Raw genomic sequence first — 26,291 nt, 5'->3', positions numbered from 1 at the left:
AATCTTGCCCGAAAGCAGAACCATGGCTCTCGCTGCGGAGAGGTGTTGTACTGAGTTATTTTGTGGTTGCAAATTGATTTTAGAGATTCATGTGTTTTTGGCACCAGTCATAGAGAACCAAATTATGATATTAGAACCATAGATCGTAGGGCAACAAAAGAACCCTATAATGGAAAATGAGTGTACATACAGTATAAGATTCTCAGTCCAACTAATTTCCAAACCCACGACTATATTTGGATGTGACTTGGGGCTGGCACTGAAGAGAGGAGTGCCTTTCTTGCACCCAGTGGGTTGCCATCTACCTTCCAGGGCCGTAGACAGATTTAGAGTGGATGATACAAAGGTCTACTGCAACTTCATTTCATGCATGTAAATAGCTCCCACTGGCATTTATCACTTCAAAATATTCCAATGTATTATACACTGATCATCCGTGACACAACCTACTGTGTCACATGATCTCCAAATCCTTAGTTCTTCTTAGTTGCTCTCTAGAAGATATCCAACAAAGTGAAAACAGTAAATTGTTGACAATATCCTGGGCACACTTCTTCATAGATGTGGTCCTATAGAGCTGGGGGGAAAAAGCAAGCCTGTTAACAAGAAACTAATTTTACAATAGAAATCAGTTGGCCAAGGATTCCCTTTTTTCACAATGCTGCTGGAAAACTAAAAGTCTGTTTTGTGTGTGCTATAAATGCTGAGTAAATAACATAGTTAACAGGACTTATGCATTTACATGGCTTCTCCTTGGTTCCAGCAAAGCAATGAGTATCTGTGCTGTCAGAAACGGCTGACTATTGATTATTTATCACATTTGTATCTGAAATGAGGTATCATTCCTTTCACTGACTGGTCATTAGTATTGGGAGCTTTGAATATTTAAGCTGATTTCAATTTTTTCCAGCATTGGCCTCATCTGGTTTCTCAATAATGAAACTTGTGGGGGATGAGTGTTGAACATGCTCTTGTGTACGCCATTTTTCACTGATGTGTGTCTGCTGGTTTCTACCCCGTATACCCACGGGGTTTGTGTGACAGCAGCTGCATCCAGATGTCGGGGACTAAAGCCAAACTGTCTCCGTGGTTTTCCACCAGTTGTGTTTGGCTCTGTGCCCAATATCACTCAACCATTGCTAACAGTGAGCAATGGTTCCCACATCACAAAAACAAAAAAACCTTACAGTAGGTTATTCTCACTCAATCAGAATCAGTTTTTCCTCCACATTTTTTTTTCTTTTACCGAACTGACTATATTTAGTGTACGTATTACTGCTTTAAGTGATGTTTAATCTGTCCTTGTGCTGAAAATGAAGAGAAAAAAAAAATCAATCACTGAAAGCACTTGAAACCTGTAATAAGATTGCCAGCATGTATATTGACGTCTTTAAGAATAGGAAGAAATAATGAATCGGATACGTCAGAATATTTTTCAGTGTCCCTGAAAAATATTTCCTCGTAGTGCTGTGATTCTTTGCACATACATTAGGGGATGTGGATTAAAAGACAAATTAACTAATTAATCACAACTCTGACTATAATTAGGCACGATTAATTGCACAATTTGAGAACTTGTAATTAGTACCCAAAAAGAAATCACCACTTTAATGCAGAGAAACAGTTCATTCTGAATCCTTTGACTTAACTGGACAGCAGATTTATAAAGTGATGTAAAGTAGCTGCAGGAGACCTCCTGTATCTCTTAGAACTAATGATGAGATATTAGGCTCTTTGGAGGGAACCAGTTCTTGAGGAAACATTATTTTCACAGAAGCTTTCAAAAGACTGAATTTGTGGATCATAATTTCATATTTGATTATTTCTATGATTGAGTCTGGGGGTAACTCATTTTATCCACAAAATATTCATTGGAAGGGGTAATGGTGGGAGTGGAGATTGAATTATTCAGAAATACTAATCAGTTTCATTTGGCATTTGTAGACTATATTTTAACATCTGATCTGCATTGATTATAAACACTCTACATATCACTCTGTCTCAGCAGTCAGATCACTATTTTAGATTTACCGTAGACTTACAAAAGAAACACAACTTAAATTCACATGCCAGATATCTCTTATGGCAAAATTCACACAAGAACGTTTTTAACAAAACAGTAACACTCAAAAATGTTACAAGAATCAGAATATTGCATTTGCAAAGATAATTGAACAAACCGATTAAACTAGAATGAATTAAAACAATAAAACCAGATCCTTCAATGAGCCACACCAAATTAAATCAACAATTTTGTTTAACAAATAATAAATTTACAAGTTAATGTGATTATTTCCGAACCATAACAGAAGCGTATATATAAATTAATATTGCTTTAACAATTTCATATTCCCTGCACTAAATCATTGGTTCACGTTCAAAAAGCCTTTCATTATTGTTAACTTTTACCACTTACTATTGCAAAGAGTACATTGCTTTCTTTTAACAGTAATTCATTCAACCTCTCTATCGCTTGTTAATGTATTCCTCCCGAAAGCACCCTGCTCTCAGCTGCAGTTTGCTAGTGTCAAAGTAGAAAGAGTGGGTAAATAGAAAAAAACTCCCATATCTTAATAAATAAAACCCATTTTTATTATTCTTTTCTAGATTCAAGGCCTAAAAGAAGTGGAAGAACGTCTTATTCATTATTCCTTGCTCCATGTTGTCTCAGAAAGTGTTGCTGGTGTGTTATTCACACCAGCAGCTATTTTTTTTTTTTTTTTTTAACTCACAGGATAGTCTCATAGTCTGACACTGTACTGACTTCATTAAACAGTTTCCACAGAAGTACATTTGTAAGTCCACTGAAATAAAGGTCACCAACTAACTTCAAATCAAAGTTTTCTTTATGCGTTTCCCTAACTTTACAGTAAATCTTAAGTAAATACATGTTTTACAAATAACATGTTTCAAAATATGTTGCATGTGATGGGTGTTTATTCTTTTCTAAGTAAAAATTAAAGCCGAAAAATCTAAATGAAGTCTGATTTGAATGACCCAAATAGCACATTTTAATCCTCCAAATGAGCTCCAACACCTTCAGAGGACTTTGAATTATTGAGGAGCCAAGAGATCTCAGGCACTCTTCATGAATTAATTTTTTAAAACCCTTGTTTAATCCAATAGCATGTTCATTAAAACCTAAAACTGGGCATTTAGGAATGTTAGAAAATGTAACCTTTCAACAACACTCAATATTTAATGAGTCAAGTTAAGCCTTTAATCTGTGGGCTTTGTTCACTGAACTTGTTTGAAATGGTTTGAAAAAAAAAAAAAAAAAAAAGCAAAGAAAAATATAAGACAAATATTCTCTCTGTAAATCTACCTTCTTTTTTTTTCGGTTAACAATTGCCACCCATGGTTTCTCCCCTCCCTTTTATTGACTCATTCAGGTAATGCAATATCTATGTCTGGCATTTAAGAAGATGATGTCGGGATCCACTCACTGTGTTTCAGGGTTGTGGCACATGCTGATGTTTGACACCCGTCAGCACTTTAGTCTTTGCCTTTTGATAATTACAACACACTTGACTGACAGCATTTACGTTTGATAACTCAAATGGATTTTCTGCCGGGAGTGATCTGAAGAAGCTTTATCTGAGGTAACAGATTTATAATAAAGTTTTGAGGTGAAGTGGGGACGAAGTCAACACTACATCCAGCCTGCCTTTTGAATTGTCAGCTGTTTACAACAATGTCTCTTTCAGGCGGTAGAAAGCTTTAAAGGACCACTGTCTGAAATATGTGCCGCTGAACCGCAGTATGGACCTCATGCACAGCTCCGAGCAAAGACTTTTCCATTATTAATTACCATTTGACCAATTCTTACCGAAACACAACAGAAAGCAGTTCACAGGCAATGTTTGTTGTTTTCTTCTATGTTTTGATTCTCTGATGAATATGCAGCAGGTGTGCCCATGTCGTTCAGGAGTTTGACCTGCTGGTCCACTGTCAAGATAAGTGGACTGATTACCAGAACAATGGTATCCTCAGGCCATTGTTTGATGTTTTGTGTGACCAACAACGAACATGCGGTCGTCCGCTGCTTGAATGTCAAACTATTACACTGCCCTTTTCACAAACAAATTACCATATCATATTTGTCAGGCAAATACCTTAAAGGTGCAGTACGTGAATGTTAGGTTAACTTATTTTGTGCAGTGGGTGGAATGAGTTATTCACTGGAGCAGAGATTTTATTTCAACCCCATCAGTTGAATTTCTCGAAGTTTTGGCAGTTTGCTTTTTCGTTTGTGAAAATCCAGAGCTCCTGTCTCTGGGTGTGAATTTCATGCACCCATTTTTGTTGTTGACAGTTATGAATGTAAAATAAATATATCATAGTCTACATTTGACTGCATTTTTTTTTTTGGGGGGGGGGGGTTGATTTCAATTTGTGAGAATATACAAATGACATCTCTCAATTGTAAATGTATTGTCACCTCTCATATTGCTAATTGGATCATAAAGAACAACCACTGAATAAAAGAGGATGTTTTAAAAAAAAAAAGAAAGAAGCATCAATATCCACCAAATTTTTGCTCTTTGAATCTGGAAAGTGACTTGTCATTAGACTAAATGCTGTTTGTTTGCATTCCTGGTCAACATTTATCAAAGTGAAGAGTAAATTGAGTCAAATAAAGACTTTTATGCCTCTCCTACTCTTAGGGATGGCCCAGATACAGCGAGCCCTCAGCTGGGAGTCTTCAGCGGCAACACAGCACTGGAGTCGGCCTACAGTACCAGCCCAAAGGTCCTGATTCGCTTTCACTCGGACTTTTCAACAGGAGGTTTCTTCATCCTCAATTTCCACGGTAACTTTATGAAAAAGAGTGACTTTGATTTTAATGTTTCTTCATATCGTCTGTGTATGTAAATAGAAAAACAAACTCTCTTGATAGAAAAGAAAAGTAATTTAAATGTAGGAATTGATGCGGGCTAGGTGTAAAGAGTGAATAGCTACTATATAAGACGAGGTAAGAGGTCTTTCACTGCAGCAAAAATGCATTGAGCCACAAGCCAGCCCTTCTGGCTTTTCTTCTTTCACATTTTCCCATTACAGTCTCCATTTACCTCTCAGTTTTCAGTGTTTATTTAGTCCATACAAGTTTATATCTGTGAATAGGTGTATTTCATGTGATGTTTACACATCAGCAGAAAACATTCTCTTGAAATCTCTGGTAATGTGTGCACTCTGAGCTGTTGCTTTTGTAAATGGAGCTCAAAATTTTGTTTAAATCACACAGAGCTAGTCACGAAGAATGCAACACTGTGTTTTGAGGTGTTACTCTGTTTTGGTACGCAACACAGGAAAATCAGGCTGCACCTTTGTGTTTAGTTAAAACTTTATAACATTACTTATTTTGCCTTAATGAGTTCTGATTCTATTACTGTCCTCTGGTGGAAATGTGTTTTTGTTGTAGAACCAATTAAACACCTTCCTCTCATTTCACCACTGAGCGACCATGATCAAACAAGATTTTCATTGAAGGGTGCAGGTCGAGAGCCAGAGAAAAGTTGCTTGAATTTCTACCATTTATGAACATTTTGTAGAGTAGGAATATAGTTGAACTTATGTCTTAGGAGTATTTTTGGATTTGAAATAAATCTACAGTGAGTTGTAGTGATTAATACTCTCAGGTCACTGCAAGAATATTTTCAGTTCAGGTCCAAGCTTGGGGGTCTATCTCTGCACAATTTTCATGTTATGTCATTGTTATGTTCTTGCTTTGCCTGCATGGGTGTTCTCCATGTATGACAATTGTTTGACAATTGTCCACAAAACTGCATTTGACTTCCATTGATAACTCCTACTTGTCTGTCGATGTGAATGTGTGGGGTTGTGTGTCTCTCTGTGATTGACCACACATGTGTACGCTGCCTTCACCCATAGTCAGCTGGTATTGCAACCCTAAGTTGGACGAAGTGGTCGAGAAAATAGATGAAAAGATGTACAATCTAGTGGGGTATTTGTTTATCCGTTCATGTATGATGTCTACTTCTGAGCGTGTTTGACGTTCATTTAATTTCTCCTCTGTCCAGCCTACCGTCTAAAGAAATGTTCCACCCCTCCTGTTGTGGACAATGCAGAGGTGATCTATGAGGATGAAGACTTCCAAATAGGTGAGCAGTCCTGAATAATATTTGTTAGTTTTTATTCCGCAAAAAACCTCCAGGACTCCTGCGCATACGAACCAAGGTAACACGCTAACTAACAAAATGGTTGTAGTGATACTGAGACAGCTGATCTTGCATTTTTGCATGAAAAATGTTGTCAATTCAGTGAGATATTTTTTAAGTTTTTTTTATTTTTTATGATACTATTTGGCACATTTTTCAAAATTAAAAAGAATTGTCATTCTCATCTAATGTGGTCCATCATAAGATCAAAATGACAAACTACCTGATCAGGCATGTAGTAAGTCATTATTTCGCTGATTGATTACTTCATTAATAGCCTACGTTATTTCAGAAGTGCACGTACCTAAAAATAGCACCCTATGGACACTCTGGCGCAGCTTCTTTATTGTAGTTTCTGATGGATGTTTAATCACTTTTCATTGTAGCGCTCTAACAGGATGTGTATCAGTGTTTTCATAGAAATTGTTTTGTAATTCTTGGTGTTTTTTTTCCGGACATAATCCCTTATTATTCACTCCAGAGCAGTGTCACTCTGGATCATAGAATATACATATTTATTAGCAGTGATTCTCACAAGTAGCAAAAATGATGAGTAGCAACCACTCTAGAATCATTTACAGCAATTAGAAACCACAATGCAGAGATGTGACTCTAATAAGAGATAAAACAATGATACAATGTATGTTTTACATTAATATTCAACAACGAGAGAGTATGTGTTTACTAAATTATAAAAACTGATTTCTTGCCATTTTGAATTCCTCATTAATTTTTAATACTCATTTATTCTCTGTCATCACAAAGCTTGATTCTAGCAATAGCAGTGATCAGAGAAATAACTTGGTTCTCAACTTGGTTTTAGCTTCAAAACCTGATAAACTGATTCCAATAAATAAGACATTTTAGATGTTTGAACATTTCTAAAACGTCGCATTAAGTTATTCCAAGTGCTTATTAAACAAACATCTTATAAATTAGCACATAAAAAAGTTGATGCCCCTATAAGTTTTATCCACTATTCATTCATTATTGAAAAAACAATGGGTTAAAAGGTAAATTGGAAATTGGAATGTATTACTACTGTTTATTAGTCCAATTAAAAAATGGGAATTTGATTAAAGTGACAGATTTCCAATGTGTGGACATCTTTGACACATCGTCCCAAACTTTTGGGAATTCTTGTTGTCTGTGTTTTGCGAAGTGGCCTTGACTCAATCAGTTTTGATTGACGTACTTTGTTCAATCCATCTTTAACTGCAGTTGGTTGAAGTCTCAGGCATCTTGTAAAAAATGTTTCGAATTCCCATTAGCTTTATTGATCAGAAATGGTAATCTCATCTTAACTATTTAAAGTGAAGTCATTGAAATATGCTGAGAAATTCAGAACACAGAGTTTGTTTCCCAGCCTTTACCTTGGAACAACAGCATGAAGTCAATCAGCCCAGGACCGCACGCATTTAAAAAACTTGACAGCCATCGTCACCCCAGCATGATTTAACATTATTCCTGAGAGCTGCATGTGGTATCACCAGGTACTTGGCTCTTTCAATTCTCTAGTGCCTCCATAAATATTCAATAGGGTTGAGGTCAGGTGATGGTGGGGGAAAGTCCATTAAAGTCAGCACTCCTTGGTCCTCTTTGGTCCTGAAATAGTTCTTGCAAAGCTTTGAGGTATGTTGGGGTCACTATCCTCTCGGACTATGAATCCTTCTCCATAAGCATGCAAGCCAGAGGGTGTAGCCTGACTGTAAAGAAAGAAGGGTTTCTTGATGAGGATATAGTGGATTTCATTCAAGTGGGCAATTTCAGAGTATTATATGGGGCCAAGAATGAAATATTTTCCCGCCCTGTGAATTTAGTGAACACACTATGACTATGTCCTCTCTCCTGTTCATTGTTCTGTACACATTTTGAATACTGCAAGTCATCCCACTTGTCATCTTTAAGTGAATTGTTTAAATATTGCGATATGTTAGTACACACGTTGTTGGTCTCGTGAATTATAAACTCGTCACATCATCCGTTTCCATTACGAGATCACCTTCTTTTCACATTTTTCCTTGAGTATTTTTCCACAACATTCTGGGTGTGTGATGTCTGTTTCTTAGTGAGTAAGCCTTGACATATCGTGTGCTCACGCTGGTTTACTGATTAGACTTTGGATAAATGGAAATCTGACATTTGGTTGAAGAGTTAACACGGTCAATGGCCTCATTTACTAAACTTGTGTATTGATTTTAAAATTGAGCAAAATCTTAAATTCCCGCTCTTACATGCCAAGGCCTTTTCATTTATTTACTTTTAATTCCTTCTAACTTTAACTGAACTTACTCAATTATGACTATGAGATTATGAGATTTTACTTTCATCTCAGTTTTCTTTCTCGCCCTACTGAATGTTCTGAAGCTATTCATTTTAGTACAAATGATTGCTTGTCAAGCTCTCTCTTTCCCCCTAGTCACTATTTATGTGATTTGCACAAAACATCTTATTCTGGGTGACTTTTTAGATCAACAGTAGCTACATTTTGGGGAGGAAAAAAGACAGAAAGGAGGCTTTTCTTAAAACCTCAGCAAGATCTATTTTCCCTTCCAGTGGTTTTCAGAGCTGAGTTAGTAAAGCCACAGTTTAGAATCATTTCAAAGTGTCAACTTCTCACAAAATCAGGAAAGTTTGCAGATTCTTGAATGCTGTTATTGGAGGTTTTCTGTTTTTTAATTTGTGATCTTTACATTGACAAGGAATACTTGGATTACAAATCCATGCAAGGTTTCATAGGTCTCTGTATTGGAATTAATGTAAAGGCACTAAACAGTATTCTTAGTCGGAGGCAGACAAACAGACCGGGAGTCCTTTAACTCATAGTTCAGCTGAAGTATACCATATAAATGCTGCATCAATTTACCCCGACTTGAATCATGTCGGCTCCTTCACGCATTACATTTTCATATGCACCCTTTCAGTTTTTCAGCGTTAGGCCATTTCCAGTTGACCTACAACCCCACAGACTATAACAATCGTCAATATCAAGCTTACAGATGTTTTTTTAATCCATTCAGAAATGAACCTCATCAGGTTTCTCCTTGTTTACAGTTTGCAGTGACCTGTCTTCTTTTGTTTGAGCTCATGTTTACCTGTTGTCTGACTTCTGGGTGAGGATTTGGCATCCATCTCTAGTGCAATGCACAGAACACCTCTTCCTGTAACATCCACATACTGTTGAAGTCCATTTTCAGTTGGAATAACTCAATAATTAATAATTAGGTGTCATGTGAAGACAGTGACTGACAGAGAAAAGACATATAGGAGATGGTTTTGGGGTATTGATAACTATAAAAAACTTTAAACCTCTCTCAAGCTGTGATAGTGAAATTTAGATTTGTATTACCTGGCAGAATACAGGACATCACTGACACCACTATCTTTGTTATTGATCTGAAAGCAAATTACACAAGCTTTGAACACCTCACCAAAAGGTTGAATGTTCTTGTTTGTTGTGTTCAATAATTTTCAACTTCTTGCCCCATGCTGTGAGCCCCTGTATGTTTTTTTTTCTCGACACAGTCTGAAGCAATGTAATACATCTCTCTGACAGCTGGTACATCTCCTCCACTTTTAAGATGGCAGGCCTGTCAAACTGTATCTCTCAAAATTGAGTAAGAGCGGCAACATCGCCTTGTAACACTATTTACAAACTAAACATCTAAAAAGGACATTCTTGTCAAGTCACAATTTTTTTAAAGTTTATACTCTTCAATGGGAAAGTCACTTTTTGCTGGATCTGATGCTGTCTCCTCTCCTCACTTGTTGTGAAGCACTGAAGCTTCCTCGGCCCAAATCAAATTAACAGATGGAGACAAAATCCAGTCTTCATTTAAAGCAAAATGTACGCCGTCCACGAAAAACCAATTTTCGGCTATCCTTCCAACATCATGTTGATTTTAATGACATAAACAGTATCAAAATCCATTGGGATCTGCACATATTCAGGGCCACCTGGCAACTATGACAAAGAATCATAGTTCAAAAACTGTTGGAATTGAGTTTCTTTCTTTCTTTCTTTCTTTCTTAGGTGATATTGTAAAGTATCGCTGTTTACCTGGATACACGCTGGTCGGAAAGGCAGAGCTGATGTGCAAACTGAATTCCCATCTGCTATTTGAAACTCCGCCCCCCTCATGTCAAGGTAAGATAACAAACACAATATATAGAGAGCATGTGCATTAAGAATTCTCTCCCAAATGAAATCTCAAAAATATCTATGTCCATGATTATCTATCAAAAGATGCACAGCATGATGTGAGATTGTGTCTTGAGTGGATATAGCTTTACAAATGTAGTTTATTTTGGAAATAACTTTGAGCTTATTTGGAACAATCATCTATGTGTCATCTTTCATATTAAGTTTATATTGCTCCCCACAGGTCTTCACTAAAAACTGTCAAAACCCCTCATCGTCATAGTAGTTCAAGGTTTTAGTGTCTACGTCTTTAAAGTCATGAGACAAACAGGACAGATTTTTAAGAGACTAAATAAGTGCAGCTGAAGTTGGGGAATTCTTTGACTTAAGATACTGTAACAGGAGCATCAACAACTTTTTTATTAGCTCATCCCCATCCTAAAAATATCCACATTTCTCAGGCCCAAATGTGGTGAATCAATTTAATTTGTCAGCCACAGGATATGTCATCAAGCGTCAGGAAAATCACGTATGGATGTGGAAAACCTTGGGAGGTTCTTTTAAAAATGTATCTTGACATCAATCGAAAATGAATTACTGGAAACACTCATATCCATCCAGATTTCACAAACTGCAATCAAACTTTTAACCTGTACTTTGAGACCTGATATAAGAAGGAAAACATCGCGACAACAGAAACGTGTGCTATTGCCGAGATCATTTCTCTTCTTCCCCGCACTCCAGCGCAGAGATCCCAGCTGTAAACAGCCAGCTGAGTGTCATTCTCAGTGGGTTATTATGAGTCATGTGGGGAGAAATCGGAAATCACTGACTAAATTAGGCAGAAGGCACACCAAAAACATCAAAACTGCTTTTAGGATTGAAAAGCTGTAACAAAGTGGTTTGAAATCTACAACTATTCAAGTAAACTTAAAAAGTGAGAGCATGAATGAACTGGCTTGACTCTTGTTTAAAGGCTGTCAATATTTTTCAGTCTAAGTCTGATGTTCAGCTTATGTTGAATATGTTTATTCACTTGTAGAGTAGAGCGGTCCATTCTGCCATCAATGTGGCATGTTTGATTTTAGGACTGAGGAGACATCAGACAAGCGAAACACTACATTTTCCTCTCTGGAAAGTGCCGTTAGTGGACTCTGGTATTTGTATGAGACAAATTAATATTGATTTGAATTGCTCTTTTGAGAAAATTACTTTTCTTCCCTTCCACAGCCGAGTGTCGAAGAGACATTCGGCCTTCATCATAATGTGGAATGAACACAATCTTCTGTCTATTATAAAGCAGAAGAAAAAGGAACCTCGTAAGAAGAAATGAAATGAAAGCTGAAATTACTCAGAGTCCAGCATGGTTTCTGTTAACATCCTGTAACATTAACAGTCAAATCTTAGAAGGAGAGGGCCTGGCTTCCAGAGTGATACTTGAACTCAAAGGTAATGTAATAAGCATGTACTTTTTTGATGTGACCTGCTGAGTGTCAGAATAGGCAGGTAAGCAAGCGACAGTAAATGAGGCCTAAACCGTCCAAAAAAAAAGTTTTTTTAATTTTTTTTTTATCATATTGAATGGCTTTTGTCTCCTACCCATGCAGCCCAATGCCCTGCCAATGAGGAGCGGTTTTCATCTTCAGGTGTGATTCTAAGCCCTGGCTTTCCTAGCAACTACCCAAACAGCCAGACCTGCTCCTGGCTGCTACGGATGGTTCAAGGTACAGTGTGTGCATGAGAGACTGACTCCAATCTGTAAAAAAGCCATTTGTGTGCAGTGCATGTAGTGAAGTACTTCCATTTTTCACTACATGACAGAAATTGAAAAGCTTTTTCGGCATAGATACATATACACATTTCAAACATAGATTGTGTATGTATGTATGTAGCATTCGTTGACTATATTTTTGCTTTGTTTTCCAGGTTTCGTCATTAATATCTATGTGGAGATGTTCCACAGCGAGAAGCAATTTGATGAACTGGAGATTTTTGATGGTACGCCCTGCTTTTTGCAGTTTGATTCACCTACTTGAACTTTTGTATAGCCAAGCATATTTTCTCAACGTTTGTTTGTTAAGAAAAAAAAAAACCCTTAATAAGATACACAACACTTAATTGTCATTCATGGAGTTGGGATTTTACCCCCCGGGACTTCCAAATTGGGTTGTGGAACAGGAAATAACTATGCAAGTGTACAGTTTTAGTGTGTGCGTGTGTGCGTGCAAGATGAGATGTTTTAGACTAGTTCACAGTTTTCTACCTTCTTTCATGGTTTTCCTATCATGAATCACAACACCTTGAAGATGATCCACTTCAGAATCTAGTGGCTTAATCAACAAAGCCAATGTCTACACACAAACACTAAAAACACATGTTGATTTAGGGTATGAGGGCCCTTTCCTGGGAACTGTAAGTTAGTTGAAAAACATCAAACATCAAAACAAGCAGACAAACCCTGAATTTGATCTCACTATCCTTTGAAATATGTGATTTCTATTGGAATTCACAAGCAGGGTATGATATATGCTGTTAATATGTGTATCCCACTCAGCTCTGTCTATTTGTATTTATTTTTGCCTGGTTCCAAACACTCTCTCGCTGTCTTTGATGTTGCCAGCAGCAGCAGCAGCAGCAGCACCATTGTGGAGTAGGCGGATGTTGCTGGCCTTCTCTCTGATTTCCCACAGCATTGTCGAAAGCCACAAGATGTCAATAAGTGTTTATAACTGTTTATCTTGACAATTTGGCGAACATTTTAAAATAAATGATATTTTGACGTATTAAAAAAAAAAAAGAAGTATTTAGAAAGTTAATATGACTTGTGTGTCTTTCTCAATGAGGAGACGGTTACTTTGAGCCTAATAGTCTCTTTTCTTCAGACAGCAGACATGAGCACAGGTGCAGAGCTTCGCTCTATAAACCCGAGATGGAGCTCAACAATATGCTCATTTCAAAATACATGTAGACCGAGTAATTTGGGGCTAGTTAGCATTTTATTGATACTGTCACACCTCATGTGCGTCATCTTTTAGGAACAATAAAACACATTGTGAATGTGACATATTGCTCGTTTCCACCTTGTAGTACGCCAATAGTCATTTGGGAAAGTGGAATACACATATGTTAGAATTAATCTGTGTCTCATTTTATCCCATTCTGCCCATTCTCCTTCAGTAGACACACAGAGCACTCAAATTACAAAATCACATGTTGTATGGAAATGGAAATGGATAAGTATAACAAAAATGTGTCTTTTTGTGTGTAACAACGGCTGCTCTGAATCCTGATTCATGTTTCTTTCAAGGATCCTCAGGACAAAGCCCTTTACTTGTTGCTTTGAGTGGTAACCACTCCTCCCAGCTGAACTTCACATCTAAAACAAACCAGCTCTATCTACGATGGTCCACGGACCATGCAACCAACAAGAGAGGATTTAAAATACGATATTCAGGTACATCCAATACTACTCTTTTTTTTTTTTTTTTTTTTTCAAAGTCATAGTCTCACTAGAATGAATGATCAACTATGTCACAGAATTATCTTCAGTATGTAAGGTTTGTGATGCAGCATGTGTATGTTGTGGATAGCTGACTTTATGATTTTATTCATGTGCTTCACTTGCATGGAGTTTTACCATCAAACTTTTCTATTCAAACTTTCTAACCACATTATGTGGGTTGATATCTGAACATGTCTTCCAAGTCTATTTTGGCACACATTACATTAAATCGCACCGGACCTGCTGTGTTGAAGAATCTTTTGCTATTGTTGGCTTATTCAATTATATTTTTTTTCACATGCATAACCATTTCCAATTTCTTAGCACTGCATCAAGGCTGTGGTGTAGTGAGAAAGGATCATTTAGAAAATGTTGCTTTAGAGCAGCGTGAGAATTAGTAATAAAGTAAAAAGAGTAACCTGTCAATTTATACCAAAAAGAATTTCCCGAATTGTATTTATAGGTTTAACTTGTTAAGATTTTTTTTTTTTTTACTTTTCTTTACTTTTTAATTCACATTGACATTTATCTTGAAAGGTGGTAATCATATTGTATAGATTTCAGTCTGCCGTGAGGCACAAAGGCTAGTAATTATAAGTCTCTTTTCTATATGGTGTTGCATGGATTTCACAGCAGCTATACAGACAAAAAGAAAAATCTATTTATATATTCCCTTTATAAGTGTGTGCTTCGTGAAGAAAACATATATCTATAGCAGCAAGAAAAATCATTTCAAATCTTGTAACAGCTTAGTATTCTTTAATAATTTGTCAGAAAATGTGATCTGATCTATCTCCATTACCACAAAAACAGTTGTAATTCTGTATTCAACACATCTATTAAATGTGCATACAAAAAAGTAAGGGAATTAAGGCAAAATTATTTTGCGCTGCTTTTCTGAGCTGCATAATACATGAAGAAATCTGCACCAGTCTGTCTTCCAAAACCCTATTATTTAGGCTTGAATTGATATTCAGAAGTCATTCCACAGCATTCCTTCTAGATCTACGACTAAACTCTTCCAAAAAAATTTGAAGCGATTCTTTCTAAGATTCACTTCCACGGTCAGGATGGTTGTCCTGTTGCAGGTTCAGCATGTCAGCCACCCTGACACCATGCTTGTAAGCCTCTCTGCCAAACTTAGGAATTAATTTTCCCTCTGATAATGGTAACCTGCCCCTGCCTCCAGACAACAAATCCACCTCAAATCATAATGACAACTGTGTGCTCTTCCTAAAAATCTTAATTTGATTTTATATGGACTGTGGCATGTGGAGGTGCGTTTAGGCCTGGTCAGTTATTTGGGTTTGGCATGTTCATGAAATGTGAAACTAATTCCTGTGATTTCTTCAAATCTTTAGCTCTTACTGTAGGTTTATTTAAGCCATTTGATCATCCTGCATTGTGTCTTGAGTGTCACCTTGACTCCCACTTCAGGGAGAGTAGCCACAGCACTAAATAATCTCCATTTGTGTTTGTTCTATGTGGGTCTTTAGCGATTTTGATCATGTGAGACATGGTTCACATCGGCAGATGCTTCTTCTTTATTTCCATTTCAACATTGTGCATGTTTCAATGGATATGTTCAAAGAATTCCATTCCATTTTTTCTTTCTCTCTAGTTGTGACAGACATATATTACAGTTTATGATCAAATAATGCAGAAAACTAGAATATTTCATCTGTATGTATGGGTTTTATATATTTTTTATAAATGAGCTTGGGAGTGATAAAGTTAAGAGATGATCAGCAATTGTGGTTAACCTTATAAATATCATTTATTCTATTACATGTTTGCATTAACTTTTAAGGTGTTGAAACATAGTTCACGTATACAGTGTGTCAGAGAGGTACTGTTGGTTAAAAACAAACTGCAATTAACATCGTATGAATTTTAGGGTAAAACATACAGTATCAGTGTAGTGAAAAAGAATCAATGGGAAAATAAATAAATGCACCACTAAATACTACTGATGGAAAGATAAGCCACTGTGCTTAGATAAAGCAGCATATCAAGAGAGGGGACCTGGCCACTGGAATTGATCACAAACAGATGTGGCATGAACATAAAGCTGGTTCAAGTTGCTGAGTAACCCATCTGTGCTTGGTTAAAAGAATAGTGTGCAAAAGGGCTTTTCATTGAGAAATGTGTGGCCATTAGTGGGACTTGGTGCAGAAAGCTGGGACATGTGACAGGGCTGAAGCCTCCCAATAAACCTGCCCATCAAACCGGTGGGCGCAGCCAGTGTTAGGGCTGTGAAAGCAAAGGAGGTCGCGGTTGTTGGTGAAGCCACAAAGGTTTTACACTTTGCTGAGGTGAGTGGGGTCTCAATGGCAGCCAAAAGGTGTGCTAATTTAGGAGTTTCAGCAGCTTTGAAGATTTACAATGGCACAGCCTGATACCCATCACCGAGCCTAATTATCGTGCCTGGCCTCCACAGGAACACCCACATAAACCCACTTCAGAGATTACAAGCAACCAATTCAGTTTGACCATTGTCTGGCAAAAGGTTTTAAACTCCATGGAAATATAAAAAAAAAAAAAACTTAACACTGTGTGCTCTTAATGACTATAATAACTTGGATTTTAACCATGAATATGGGAATGATTCTGCACATAAATGCTGAGGATAACACAATTCCTGTACTGTCGAGTCTATCCTAATGCTGTTTCCTTTTGATATGTGTAGTTTGGATTGTCCTAATACATTGTTTAAAAGTAACTTCACCCATTCCTTTTGGAATTAATTAAGTCCTGCAATAGTGGAACTATGTTTTAAAACATAGTTACGCATATCGGCATGTTCAGTATATGTACAAATCAGGTGATTGCAGATTGGAAGTTAGTTTCAATGAATATGCCAGGGTAACTGACTAATAATCAAATAAACTTTTGATCAAAAATAGTTAAATGTGGCCTTTATTCTGTGATTCTCTTTATTCTCGGATTTAACAAACTGGCTTTGGGGCAGGAAAGGTGCACAATAGAAAAAAGCCAATACACATACTTGATAGAAACAGACGGGCAATATTTATCTGAATGAGAAGTTTATAGTCAAAATGAGAACAATTACAGAGTGACTCTGTGGTCCCGAGTAGGAATGTCATTCCACCAAGGTGAAGCCAAAAGGGAAAGAAGCCAACATTAGTTGAGGCAATGACCACATCGGACAGGAAACGGAGTGCCAAGTGGCTCAGGGTAGTGATGTGTTTAGCTGGCTGTTCATGCTTTACTAGTTCTGTCTTTTATAGTCTCTGCCCAGGAAGACATGGAAATACTTCATAAAAAGTTCCTTATTTTACTCTAACTTTACAATATTCAGTGTGTGTTTGATTCTAAATCTGAGGCCGTACGATGACCGAATGGTCAGAGATGATGTCTGCTATGCATTTAATTAATGCTTTTCCTCCTCCCAAAAATGAAACTTCTCGATAAAGACTTTGTTTCACTAAAAACCATGGCTCTGACCTGCCTGACAACTATTTTTAGATATAGATCAGTAATTGGTTGCATTGTGTTTCTTGTGAACTGTAATAAAAACAGGCCCTCCTCTTCTTCTTCCTCTGTCTGTGTTTCTCTGTGTTCAGCTGCTTACTGTAGCATTAATGATCCTCCACTGAACGGCGGTGTGGTCAACCGGACTAAACTCCGTCCAGGTAGCAGACTTCAGTTCTTTTGTAATCGTGGCTACCGGCTGGTTGGCTCCAGCAATGCCACTTGCAGGCTGGACTCTAACGGGCTTTACCAGTGGGATACACCACCACCATTCTGTCAAGGTACAAGTTCAAACAATAAACGGCTGATGAAAAAGACGTTGATAAAGATCAGAGAGTTGTAATTTGAGAGGATTTCCTCGACAAAGCTCCTCTCTTTGCGTTTTGGCAGCCGTCTCCTGTGGAATACCTCTGTCACCGGGCAACGGCAGTTTCCATGCTTACCAGTATACAGTCGGCAGCCAAGTCACCTACCAGTGTAACCATGGCTACCACCTTGACCCAGGTGTTCCGATGACAGCCATGTGTTTGGAGGACGGCAGCTGGAGTAACGCCGCCTCCATCCCCAGATGTCTACGTAAGTGGCTTCAAACTATCACTCAAGACTCGGCAAGAGGGCACGTTGTGAGAAGCACAGCCCTACTTCTGTTTAATCATTGTGCATCTGTAGTAGTGTTGTAAGCATTTAGATTAGTGTGGCACCTGAGAGATTTTTAATGAAGATGTTAGTAAAAAGGCAAATATATTAAATATCCTTCTATTTGCACGAAGATAATAAGTAAAACTTTGTTTATTTCTGAATCAAAAAATACCTTTTTTCACTGAATGTTGTAAATTATAAAAGTTGATTATTCAAGAAATAACAGCAAGCTTTATAGAATTATATAGTTAAATGAAACCAAAATTGAATCTCTATATGTTAGATTTTTAACTTTATAATAAGTTACAACAAAAATAGAGATTATATGCAATTTATAACTTATAGATTACATGTGAGAGAGCAGTGGTTCTTTTTTCTTTTATTTTAGCATGCCCTCGAGATTGCTTTTAAGAAATACTTTGAGCATGTCTATCAATTGGTGAAACACTCTCACGGACAAACACAAAGAGGAGCCTTTAAAATAAAGGCAATATTCAGTTTCCCAGGTCTGCTCTCGATGTTTGGATGCAGACTAGTATGATTTTGTTGAGCATGTAGCTGCTTTAAGCTGTGTGATCTTTGGCAGCCTCCCAAAGAGATCATAGACATGTGTTTTTGGAACAACAACAAATACACTACATGTACACTGAATACTTTTATGAATATCTTCTAGCCAGATGCTATCACCCATGCTGACAGTGGCTGTTTTCAATTGGCCTAGTTTCACAAACTATCAATTCAAAAATATGCATCTTTATGTGTATATAGGTTTTTTTTGTTATTATTTTTATCGTGCATCAGTTAATTTACAAGAATTATTTGCTTTGCTGTGTGTTCTCTTTTTTTTTTTTTTTTTTGACATTCTGCTCCAATGTTACCCCCTTGTAATGTTGTAAAAACATTTTTGTTCATGCAGCGATCCACTGCCCCAGCGTCGAAGGCATCCTGCTGGATCACATGACCTACCGGTTGCTCTCTGGTCGACTGGGAGAATTCGGTTCCATGATGATGCTTGAATGCTCGACGGGGTATTATTTAGGCGTGGGGCATCGAACTCTTCGCTGCCTTGCCAATGGGACCTGGGAGGGATCGGATGATCCAGCTGCTTGTAAGAGTAAGTATTGCAATCACATCAACACAATTTTGAATCGCTCGTGTAAAAGTAATAACAGCTGCTACCAACAGATTTGTTGGGCTCCAAAGCATCTGACCCCCGCCACCTCTGAACAAGATAATAAAACTCCACTGTAATAGTGTCATTGTGTGCTTGTTCACATCCTGATGTATTCACATTTCTCTCGTGAAATGCTAAAAGAAGCTTTATCTGTGTCCAATCTCAGAAAAAAAAAAAAACCCTCAGTCATTGCATTTTAGCATGAATAGATGTACTTTACATTCCTACTAATGTGTGCGTATGTTGCATTGAACACTACACAGTTCTTTGAAACCGCTCGTCACAAATTATTATTAATGTCTGATTTTACCTTAGATACTTACTTTTCATGAGCGAGAACAGAAACCAAATAACTCGAGTCATTGAGTTTGAAATGTTCAGACCCACAGACACTCCTACATGAGCAGGTGATACTCAAAAGGCTATCTTGTGAATAAAGGCAGGTAAGCTAGTCATGATTTGGTTTTGTCCCAGATAAAAGATAAGACATCGTAAAAATTGCAGTCTCATGTTGCAAAGCATAATGAGTTTGCACAAGGTTGTTGTCACATTTTAATGTCCACAGATAACCTAAGATAATCTCCCAACCACATTATTAATTTCAAGACTGCGTTCTCATTTCGTCTCACATTTTAATAGGTTGTTATTCATGTATATTGATGTCCACTGCTGAGGTTGACATCATGACAACAAATGTCAAGTTTCACCTCAGCTTTTGATGGCGTTAACAGGCCATTTAACTCGCTGTCAGGAACTGTGACATATTAGTGATAACAACTGGATACTCATCCTGACACAAGCTGGAAAAGTGTGAGAAAGTTACACTACTAGGAACCACCAAGAAAGACTTTAAAGAGAGAAAGGAAGGAAAGGTTTAAAGAGAAACGCTGGTGTCCATTAAACTGCTCACCCCAGATGTAGCAGTTTGATAGGAAAGTGACATCAGTAGAGTGAGAGTGCTTGTACATTTATCCTTTTCCATTACAACTTTCTATTTAATTTTTTTTTCTTTTTTTATATTAGAATCTTTATTGCACATTGTCTTGGGACTGTGATCTCTGATTTTCTTCATGTTGAAAAAACAATGACACCCTCCAAAAGAATGTTATTTTGACATTATACTGATGGTTATTTAATTGACAATATCAGTCAATTTGCTGATTTTCTTTTATCTTCTGGTGTTTCTGTTGTGACTGTGTTTTGTTCAAAAAAATTTTAATCACACATTTTCATGAGGGAGCCAAAGACACATTTTCACATCGTCATTGATAAAGTTTCTATATTTGAGTTGAGCTGTCAAACACATGCAGCAGCTCAGAACATTTTGGCAGTTCAACATCACTGTTGAGTCTTGAAGTCTATCAGTAATTTTAGAAAATTGTCAGTCCGACAAATCAATGGAGAGGTGATTTTCATCTTCTGCATTTTTAGTAAAATCGCATGAGGGGGGCCGTGCTCCTGATTTCATTTACATTTTCAGTGCAGGATACACTCCCACCAATTTAAACCAGAACTAGTTCTGCTGTGTTGCAAAGGAGACCCATTGAAAAATAGCATACTGTCTATTTTTATGTTAGATAAAGTATGTGAAAACGGATTTTTCCATTAATTGTATTTGGATGTAGGAAATCATTCACAGCTTTATGTTTACAAAACATTGTAATTCACTTATCATGTTTGCATGAGCACATAATGACATATACATTAACAAAATATTGGCATTTCATTTAATTAATAAATCTGTCCACAATTATTTGATACAGATTAATGCATAAATCAGGAGAGTCCAGTCTTCATAGCGATAGATTAAAAACTGGCTGTAGTTTTAATTTAATGGGATCTTAAAGGAAAAAAAGATCCTACATTATGTGACATAGTAAATCTAATTTAGTTAGGTGGATTGTGAAAAATTTACTCTTGAAATGTTTTGTTCAAAATTATGAAGACCTGGAAACATGTTTGACTTGAAAGATATTGTTTGTAATGTGACAGTTGCCTCCTTATGTGTTGTATTATCTGATCTAATGTCTTTCTGCGATGTTCTTTTCATTTTCTTATGTAGTCATCTCCTGTGGCGAGCTTCCCTCTCCTCCCTTTGGTACCAAACTGGGGACATTGACAACATTTGGAGCAACCGCAATCTTCATGTGTAACCATGGTTACACCCTGGTGGGGTCACATGTCCGGGAGTGCGGCGCTAACGGGCTGTGGAGCGGTGCAGAAACCAGGTGTCTAGGTAAGAGCCATCCAGCCTGATAAGATGTGATGTGGTTTGACCTTTGTCAAAAGTATAGAACACAGTATTCAAGTCCCTAATATTATGTTTAAAGTGTAGTACAAGATATAGTGTAATAGAAAATCTTCCCTAAGCTGTGGCATTGCTATATAATAGAGAAGTTGCAAAGGTTGGGCATTAGACTTGTGTCAAGGACATTGCACAAATGCCCACTTTTAAGTGGTAATATGTTCAAGTGTACTTTTTATACGTTTTATTATGTATATGTATTTACCCTTGAAATGACATGTATGGAAAAGATGCTGTTAACCATGAGGAGTTTGCAACTATTTTCATTTTTCAAAGCTACACTGCAAGGTAAAACGTACCATTGAAATAAAAAGGAAAAAGGAAAAAAAAAAGAAATAATATGTCTCAAGGACAGTTTCTGATACTGCAGTTCTTATCACATAGTCCCCCCCCCCCCATCATTTTATTTTATGAAATTGAAGATTGAAAAAAACCCTGTAAAAAGTAAGAATATCTCTTGTTTTTGATTTTGAAAAGCCTACTTTTTGCAATAATTCAGTTTGTCACTTTTTTAAATTGTTGAACAATGAAATCACATTGTTAAAGGTGGTGTATTGGTTCATTTGTGTATTTAAACAGGACAAATCATGACATCACAATGAAATGCAAATGGTATTTCAAAAAAGCCTCAAACGTCAATTCTATCCCAAATGCCAGATTCGGCAGTCCTGATAAAATGTTCATTACACCTGGTTTGTCTTTGAGGATTTATTTTGAATAATACAAAAAAAAAAGAAAAAAAACAGAAGAAAGCTTAGAGTAGGGGAGGGAAACGGAATGCCAGTAGCATGTAATGGTGACTAATACATGTATGGAGAGTGAGAAAATGAGAGGTGCCACAAACCAAGACCCACAGCAGTCCAAACATGGATAATAGCACCTTTTACTAGTGAAGTACTATTGATTACAATCCAATGATTTTCACACATTTTCCTCCAGATTTCAAGACAAGTCCCACAATGTATGTGGCCCACTTCTAAAACAATGTGAAAGGATGTGCCACTTTAAGGCCTTCTAAAGAATGCAAAAAAAGAAATAATTTAAATGTTCAGGTCAAACAGACATGGTGTGCCATTGTTGCATGCTTATGACTAAAGTCTTTGCCATTGTTCGAATGGTCCACTGATGACTTTATCTGACATACATTTACTAGTTGAAGTACTGAAACAGCATCTGTATTTTACTTAAAAGTGCAAGGCCTGGGACAATGTTTGAGAACATGTTTTTAGGTCATAACTTTGGGAATGATCAAATGCTTTCGGCAACTATTAGTAATAATTTCTGTCATTTTGCCTCTCCCAGCTGGCCACTGTGACTCCCCAGATCCCATAGTCAATGGTCACATTAGCGGAGATGGCTCTAGTTACCGTGACACTGTGGTGTACCAGTGTATGTTGGGATATCGCTTAATTGGGACGTCTGTCAGAATCTGCCAGCAAGATCATCGCTGGTCTGGAACAACACCTGTCTGCGTCCGTAAGTACTTTCTGAAACCATTCCTAGTGTAGATGCTGCTAATTAGGTTGATAAGTGACCACCTTCTAACTGTATGTAATAATGACAATGACTCCATAAAGCCACTGCATCACATACATGAGCTTACAAGAAATTCATTGAGGATTAATGCAGTCATCCTACAATCTCTGCTGCATTGTCATGTTCAGAAAGAAAAAAGTGGAAAATCGCAGAAAATGCGAAATGAAAAGAGCTGGAATGTTCCTCAGAATTTGTTTTCTTCACCTGAAATTTCTCATCATGTTTCTCTCCTCTCCCTCAGCTATTACTTGTGGTCACCCAGGCAACCCAGCCAATGGGCGGACCAACGGGAGCGAGTTCAACCTCAACGATGTAGTCAACTTCACATGTAACCGGGGTTACGTCCTCAGTGGAAATGCCCGTGCTCAGTGCCGACTCAATGGACAGTGGAGCAGCCCACTACCCGTGTGCAAAGGTCACGATCCCATTCATTAACACAAGGTTACACTGATGTAGGAGCCTGTACATGTTTGATTCTGTTGAATTACTTCTTTAAAGCAAATTGACGCAAGACAGCTCTTTGCACTGTATAGCACGTCAGTAACACGGCGATTCAAAGTGCTTTACTCTATATAGTGCACTTTAATCTGAACTTTACGGAAAGTCAGCAACAAACATATTGCCTTCACCTTGTTTTAATAGATGTCAGAGGAGAAGTGCCCCGAGTTTTCTGGACGCATGTTACAAACATTGGTGCATAAAAACAAAAAAAAGCATTGTTTGATGGTAAAGTACAGTACAGTTGTAAAACTTATTATCCTGTGCTACAATCTGATATATGGCAAGGACAGGCATGACCATCAAAAGATAACATATTGATGCTGTCAAGGGATCACTGCATTTAAGTATTCATGCCATATGATAGAGGCTACGATGGCATGAATGATTTTATAAGTTTGACGAAAAGGTATGTATGTTGTAATTGTCTATGTGCCATTTCAGAATGCACTCAGTATTTTCTCCCAGTTAGATTATGGGAAATGAATAATTTTTGGCCAAATTGGCTGCCAACAGATCGTAAAACTGAGAGCTAAATAACTGTGGCGTATCCACACACACACACACACACACACACACACACACACACACACACACACACACACACCAACCACTGAGCTGGATTACGATCGGTGTGTTGCTTGTGTTTGTGACTTTCTTAAGCCAACAAATTCATATCCCACAGCTGGATAGATGTCCGGAGACATGTTCTCATCCTCTGCTAACCATGCGTGATCGTTACACTACAAACTCTCTGCAGACTACTGGTGGTGTAACAGTTCCACTAAACACACACACACACACACACACACACACACACACACACACACACACACACACACACACACACACACACACACACACACACACGCATTTTGCTCAGTCATAAGAGCAGATCGATCCAACGCAATTGCTCACATGGGTTACATTGAAGGGATTTGTCCTCGCTTGCTTGCCTGCATTTTCCATTTTTTTCCAACTTTTTGCTTCATCCCCCCCCCCCTCTCTCTCTCTCTCTCCCTCTCTCTCTCTCCCTCTCTCTCTCTCTCTCTCTCTCTCTTTCACTCTCCCTCGCAGCAGCAGCTGTCAATTATGAGACTGAAACTTTCTCTGTTCCCACAGGGTGCCTGAAATCTCACACACACACACAATGGGTGCTCCCCCATGAACTTGAATTTGAGTGAATGTCAGTCTCCCCTGTGACATGTAGAAAATCAAACTCCACTCCTATTGGACGAGCATCCAACCAGCAAAAAGATAGACAAAGAGGAGAATGGACCAGAGGAGAGAGCAGAGCACAAAGAACTCCAGAAACAGAGTGAGCTCTGACAAAATGAGCAGTTTAGAGAAGACGGATCAGAGCAACAAGAGTTACATGAATATGAAACAGGGATTCAGGGTTACGTTTTCAGCTGCGTCATGGCACACCCTCATCATGTTGAGAGTCAGTGAATTTGACTCTGTTGTGTTTTCAGTTGATGCACACAGAAATAAGTGTGAAATTTATGCGTTAAATTGAGTCGTTTCATGGCGTAATCACATTTGTTTGCTAGAAAGTCAGTAATGTATTTGCAAAAGCTCTGTATACCACCCATTTAAAATGAATGAGCAAGTATCTATTATAAAGGAGACAAGCAAAGTACTGAGAAATTTCTGAATAATGTTTTATAAGTGGTTAGGGATTTTAGGTACATTCACTTAAACAGGTCGTTTTGTCCTCCGTTATTTTGCTGGTCTGACAGTCGTATATAATATTTTAGTAAAATGTAACTAGTGTTCTGTCAATTTTTGACTTCTCTATCCATTCATTTATGAACACATTACATTTTCAGCAACCCAAATGTGTAGCAAGGGGCACACAAACTCCACGTTAAGACTCCCATACCCTGATTTGACCTCCCTCTTGTTAGACAACACTTTCAAGACCGTTTCATGTCTGAACCATTTACATCCACAATACTGAAGGTTCATGTTCTTATAATAGAATTATACAAATCGGTTCCAATAAGCTTGTCTGTTCTCATGTGCAGTGGTAAACTGTTCGGACCCCGGCCATGTGGAGAATGGTGTTCGTCAATCTGGCCTTCATTACCCAGAAGTCTTCAGCTACGGCGTAACTGTGGCAATCCACTGCAAACGAGGCTTCTACCTTCTGGGATCTGCGCTCCTCACATGCCAGCATGATGGAGTGTGGGACCGACCAACCCCACGGTGTCTAGGTATGAAAGTAGCTACTTTAAGTATTTGATTTGAAAAGCAGTGCAATACCAGTTCGGAAGACAAATGGAAAAAAGTACACGGACAGAACACCATTCAGGGGTTCTTGATGAAAACATTTCTCCTATTGTGAAGAGGTAAGTTTTTAGATGTATTTTTCTTCAAAAAAAAGTTGTCACAGCCGGGTTGACTCCTATTTATTTTTCTTTGTTTGCCAGAAAAAAGCCATTTATAGAGTGAATGATTTGAAGAGCCACTGGGAGGAAGAGAGGATGACACTGAGAGAATAGGAGAGGGTTCAAGAGGGAAAATGGGAGGGAAGTAATCATAAAAGAGGGAAGAAATACGAAAGAAAGAACTTAAAGGTTTGAGTTTGTGTGCCTTTGTGCTTGCGCTTGTGAGTGCCTGCATGCATGTACACAGACAAAAGTCAGCGTCGCCTCCTGAGGCAATAGGTGCTCCTGGTAGAAGGCTACTATGGCTGATAGAAACATAGAGATTAAACAAGGGAATGATAGAGAATGAGGCTGATTCACAGATATTGACAGAACACAGAAATGAACAGAACCTGAGAACAAGTACCGTGTTGCTGTGAGGTAGAGATG

At 37.8% G+C, this 26,291-nt stretch overlaps 1 protein-coding gene across 1 annotated transcript in view; it reads left to right on the top strand.

The window, feature by feature from the left end:
- LOC308106645 (CUB and sushi domain-containing protein 1-like) overlaps positions 1–26,291 on the top strand; it is a gene marked incomplete at both ends in the record, with an annotated part of 411,609 nt that overhangs the window by 353,531 nt on the left and 31,787 nt on the right. The window contains 13 exons of the mRNA XM_080458503.1: positions 4,668–4,813; positions 6,042–6,122; positions 10,213–10,326; positions 11,928–12,044; positions 12,247–12,318; positions 13,628–13,774; positions 17,410–17,598; positions 17,708–17,893; positions 18,873–19,070; positions 21,193–21,366; positions 22,738–22,911; positions 23,213–23,386; positions 25,500–25,688. Of these exons, the coding sequence (XP_080314629.1) occupies positions 4,668–4,813; positions 6,042–6,122; positions 10,213–10,326; positions 11,928–12,044; positions 12,247–12,318; positions 13,628–13,774; positions 17,410–17,598; positions 17,708–17,893; positions 18,873–19,070; positions 21,193–21,366; positions 22,738–22,911; positions 23,213–23,386; positions 25,500–25,688 (1,961 nt within the window). The remainder of the gene's footprint in view (positions 1–4,667; positions 4,814–6,041; positions 6,123–10,212; positions 10,327–11,927; positions 12,045–12,246; positions 12,319–13,627; positions 13,775–17,409; positions 17,599–17,707; positions 17,894–18,872; positions 19,071–21,192; positions 21,367–22,737; positions 22,912–23,212; positions 23,387–25,499; positions 25,689–26,291) is intronic.

This window comes from Lipophrys pholis (genome assembly GCF_963383615.2).
Source record: "Lipophrys pholis genome assembly, chromosome: 2".
In the NCBI taxonomy this organism is placed as follows: Eukaryota; Metazoa; Chordata; class Actinopteri; order Blenniiformes; family Blenniidae; genus Lipophrys; species Lipophrys pholis.
This window is presented reverse-complemented; position numbering and strand designations above follow the sequence as displayed.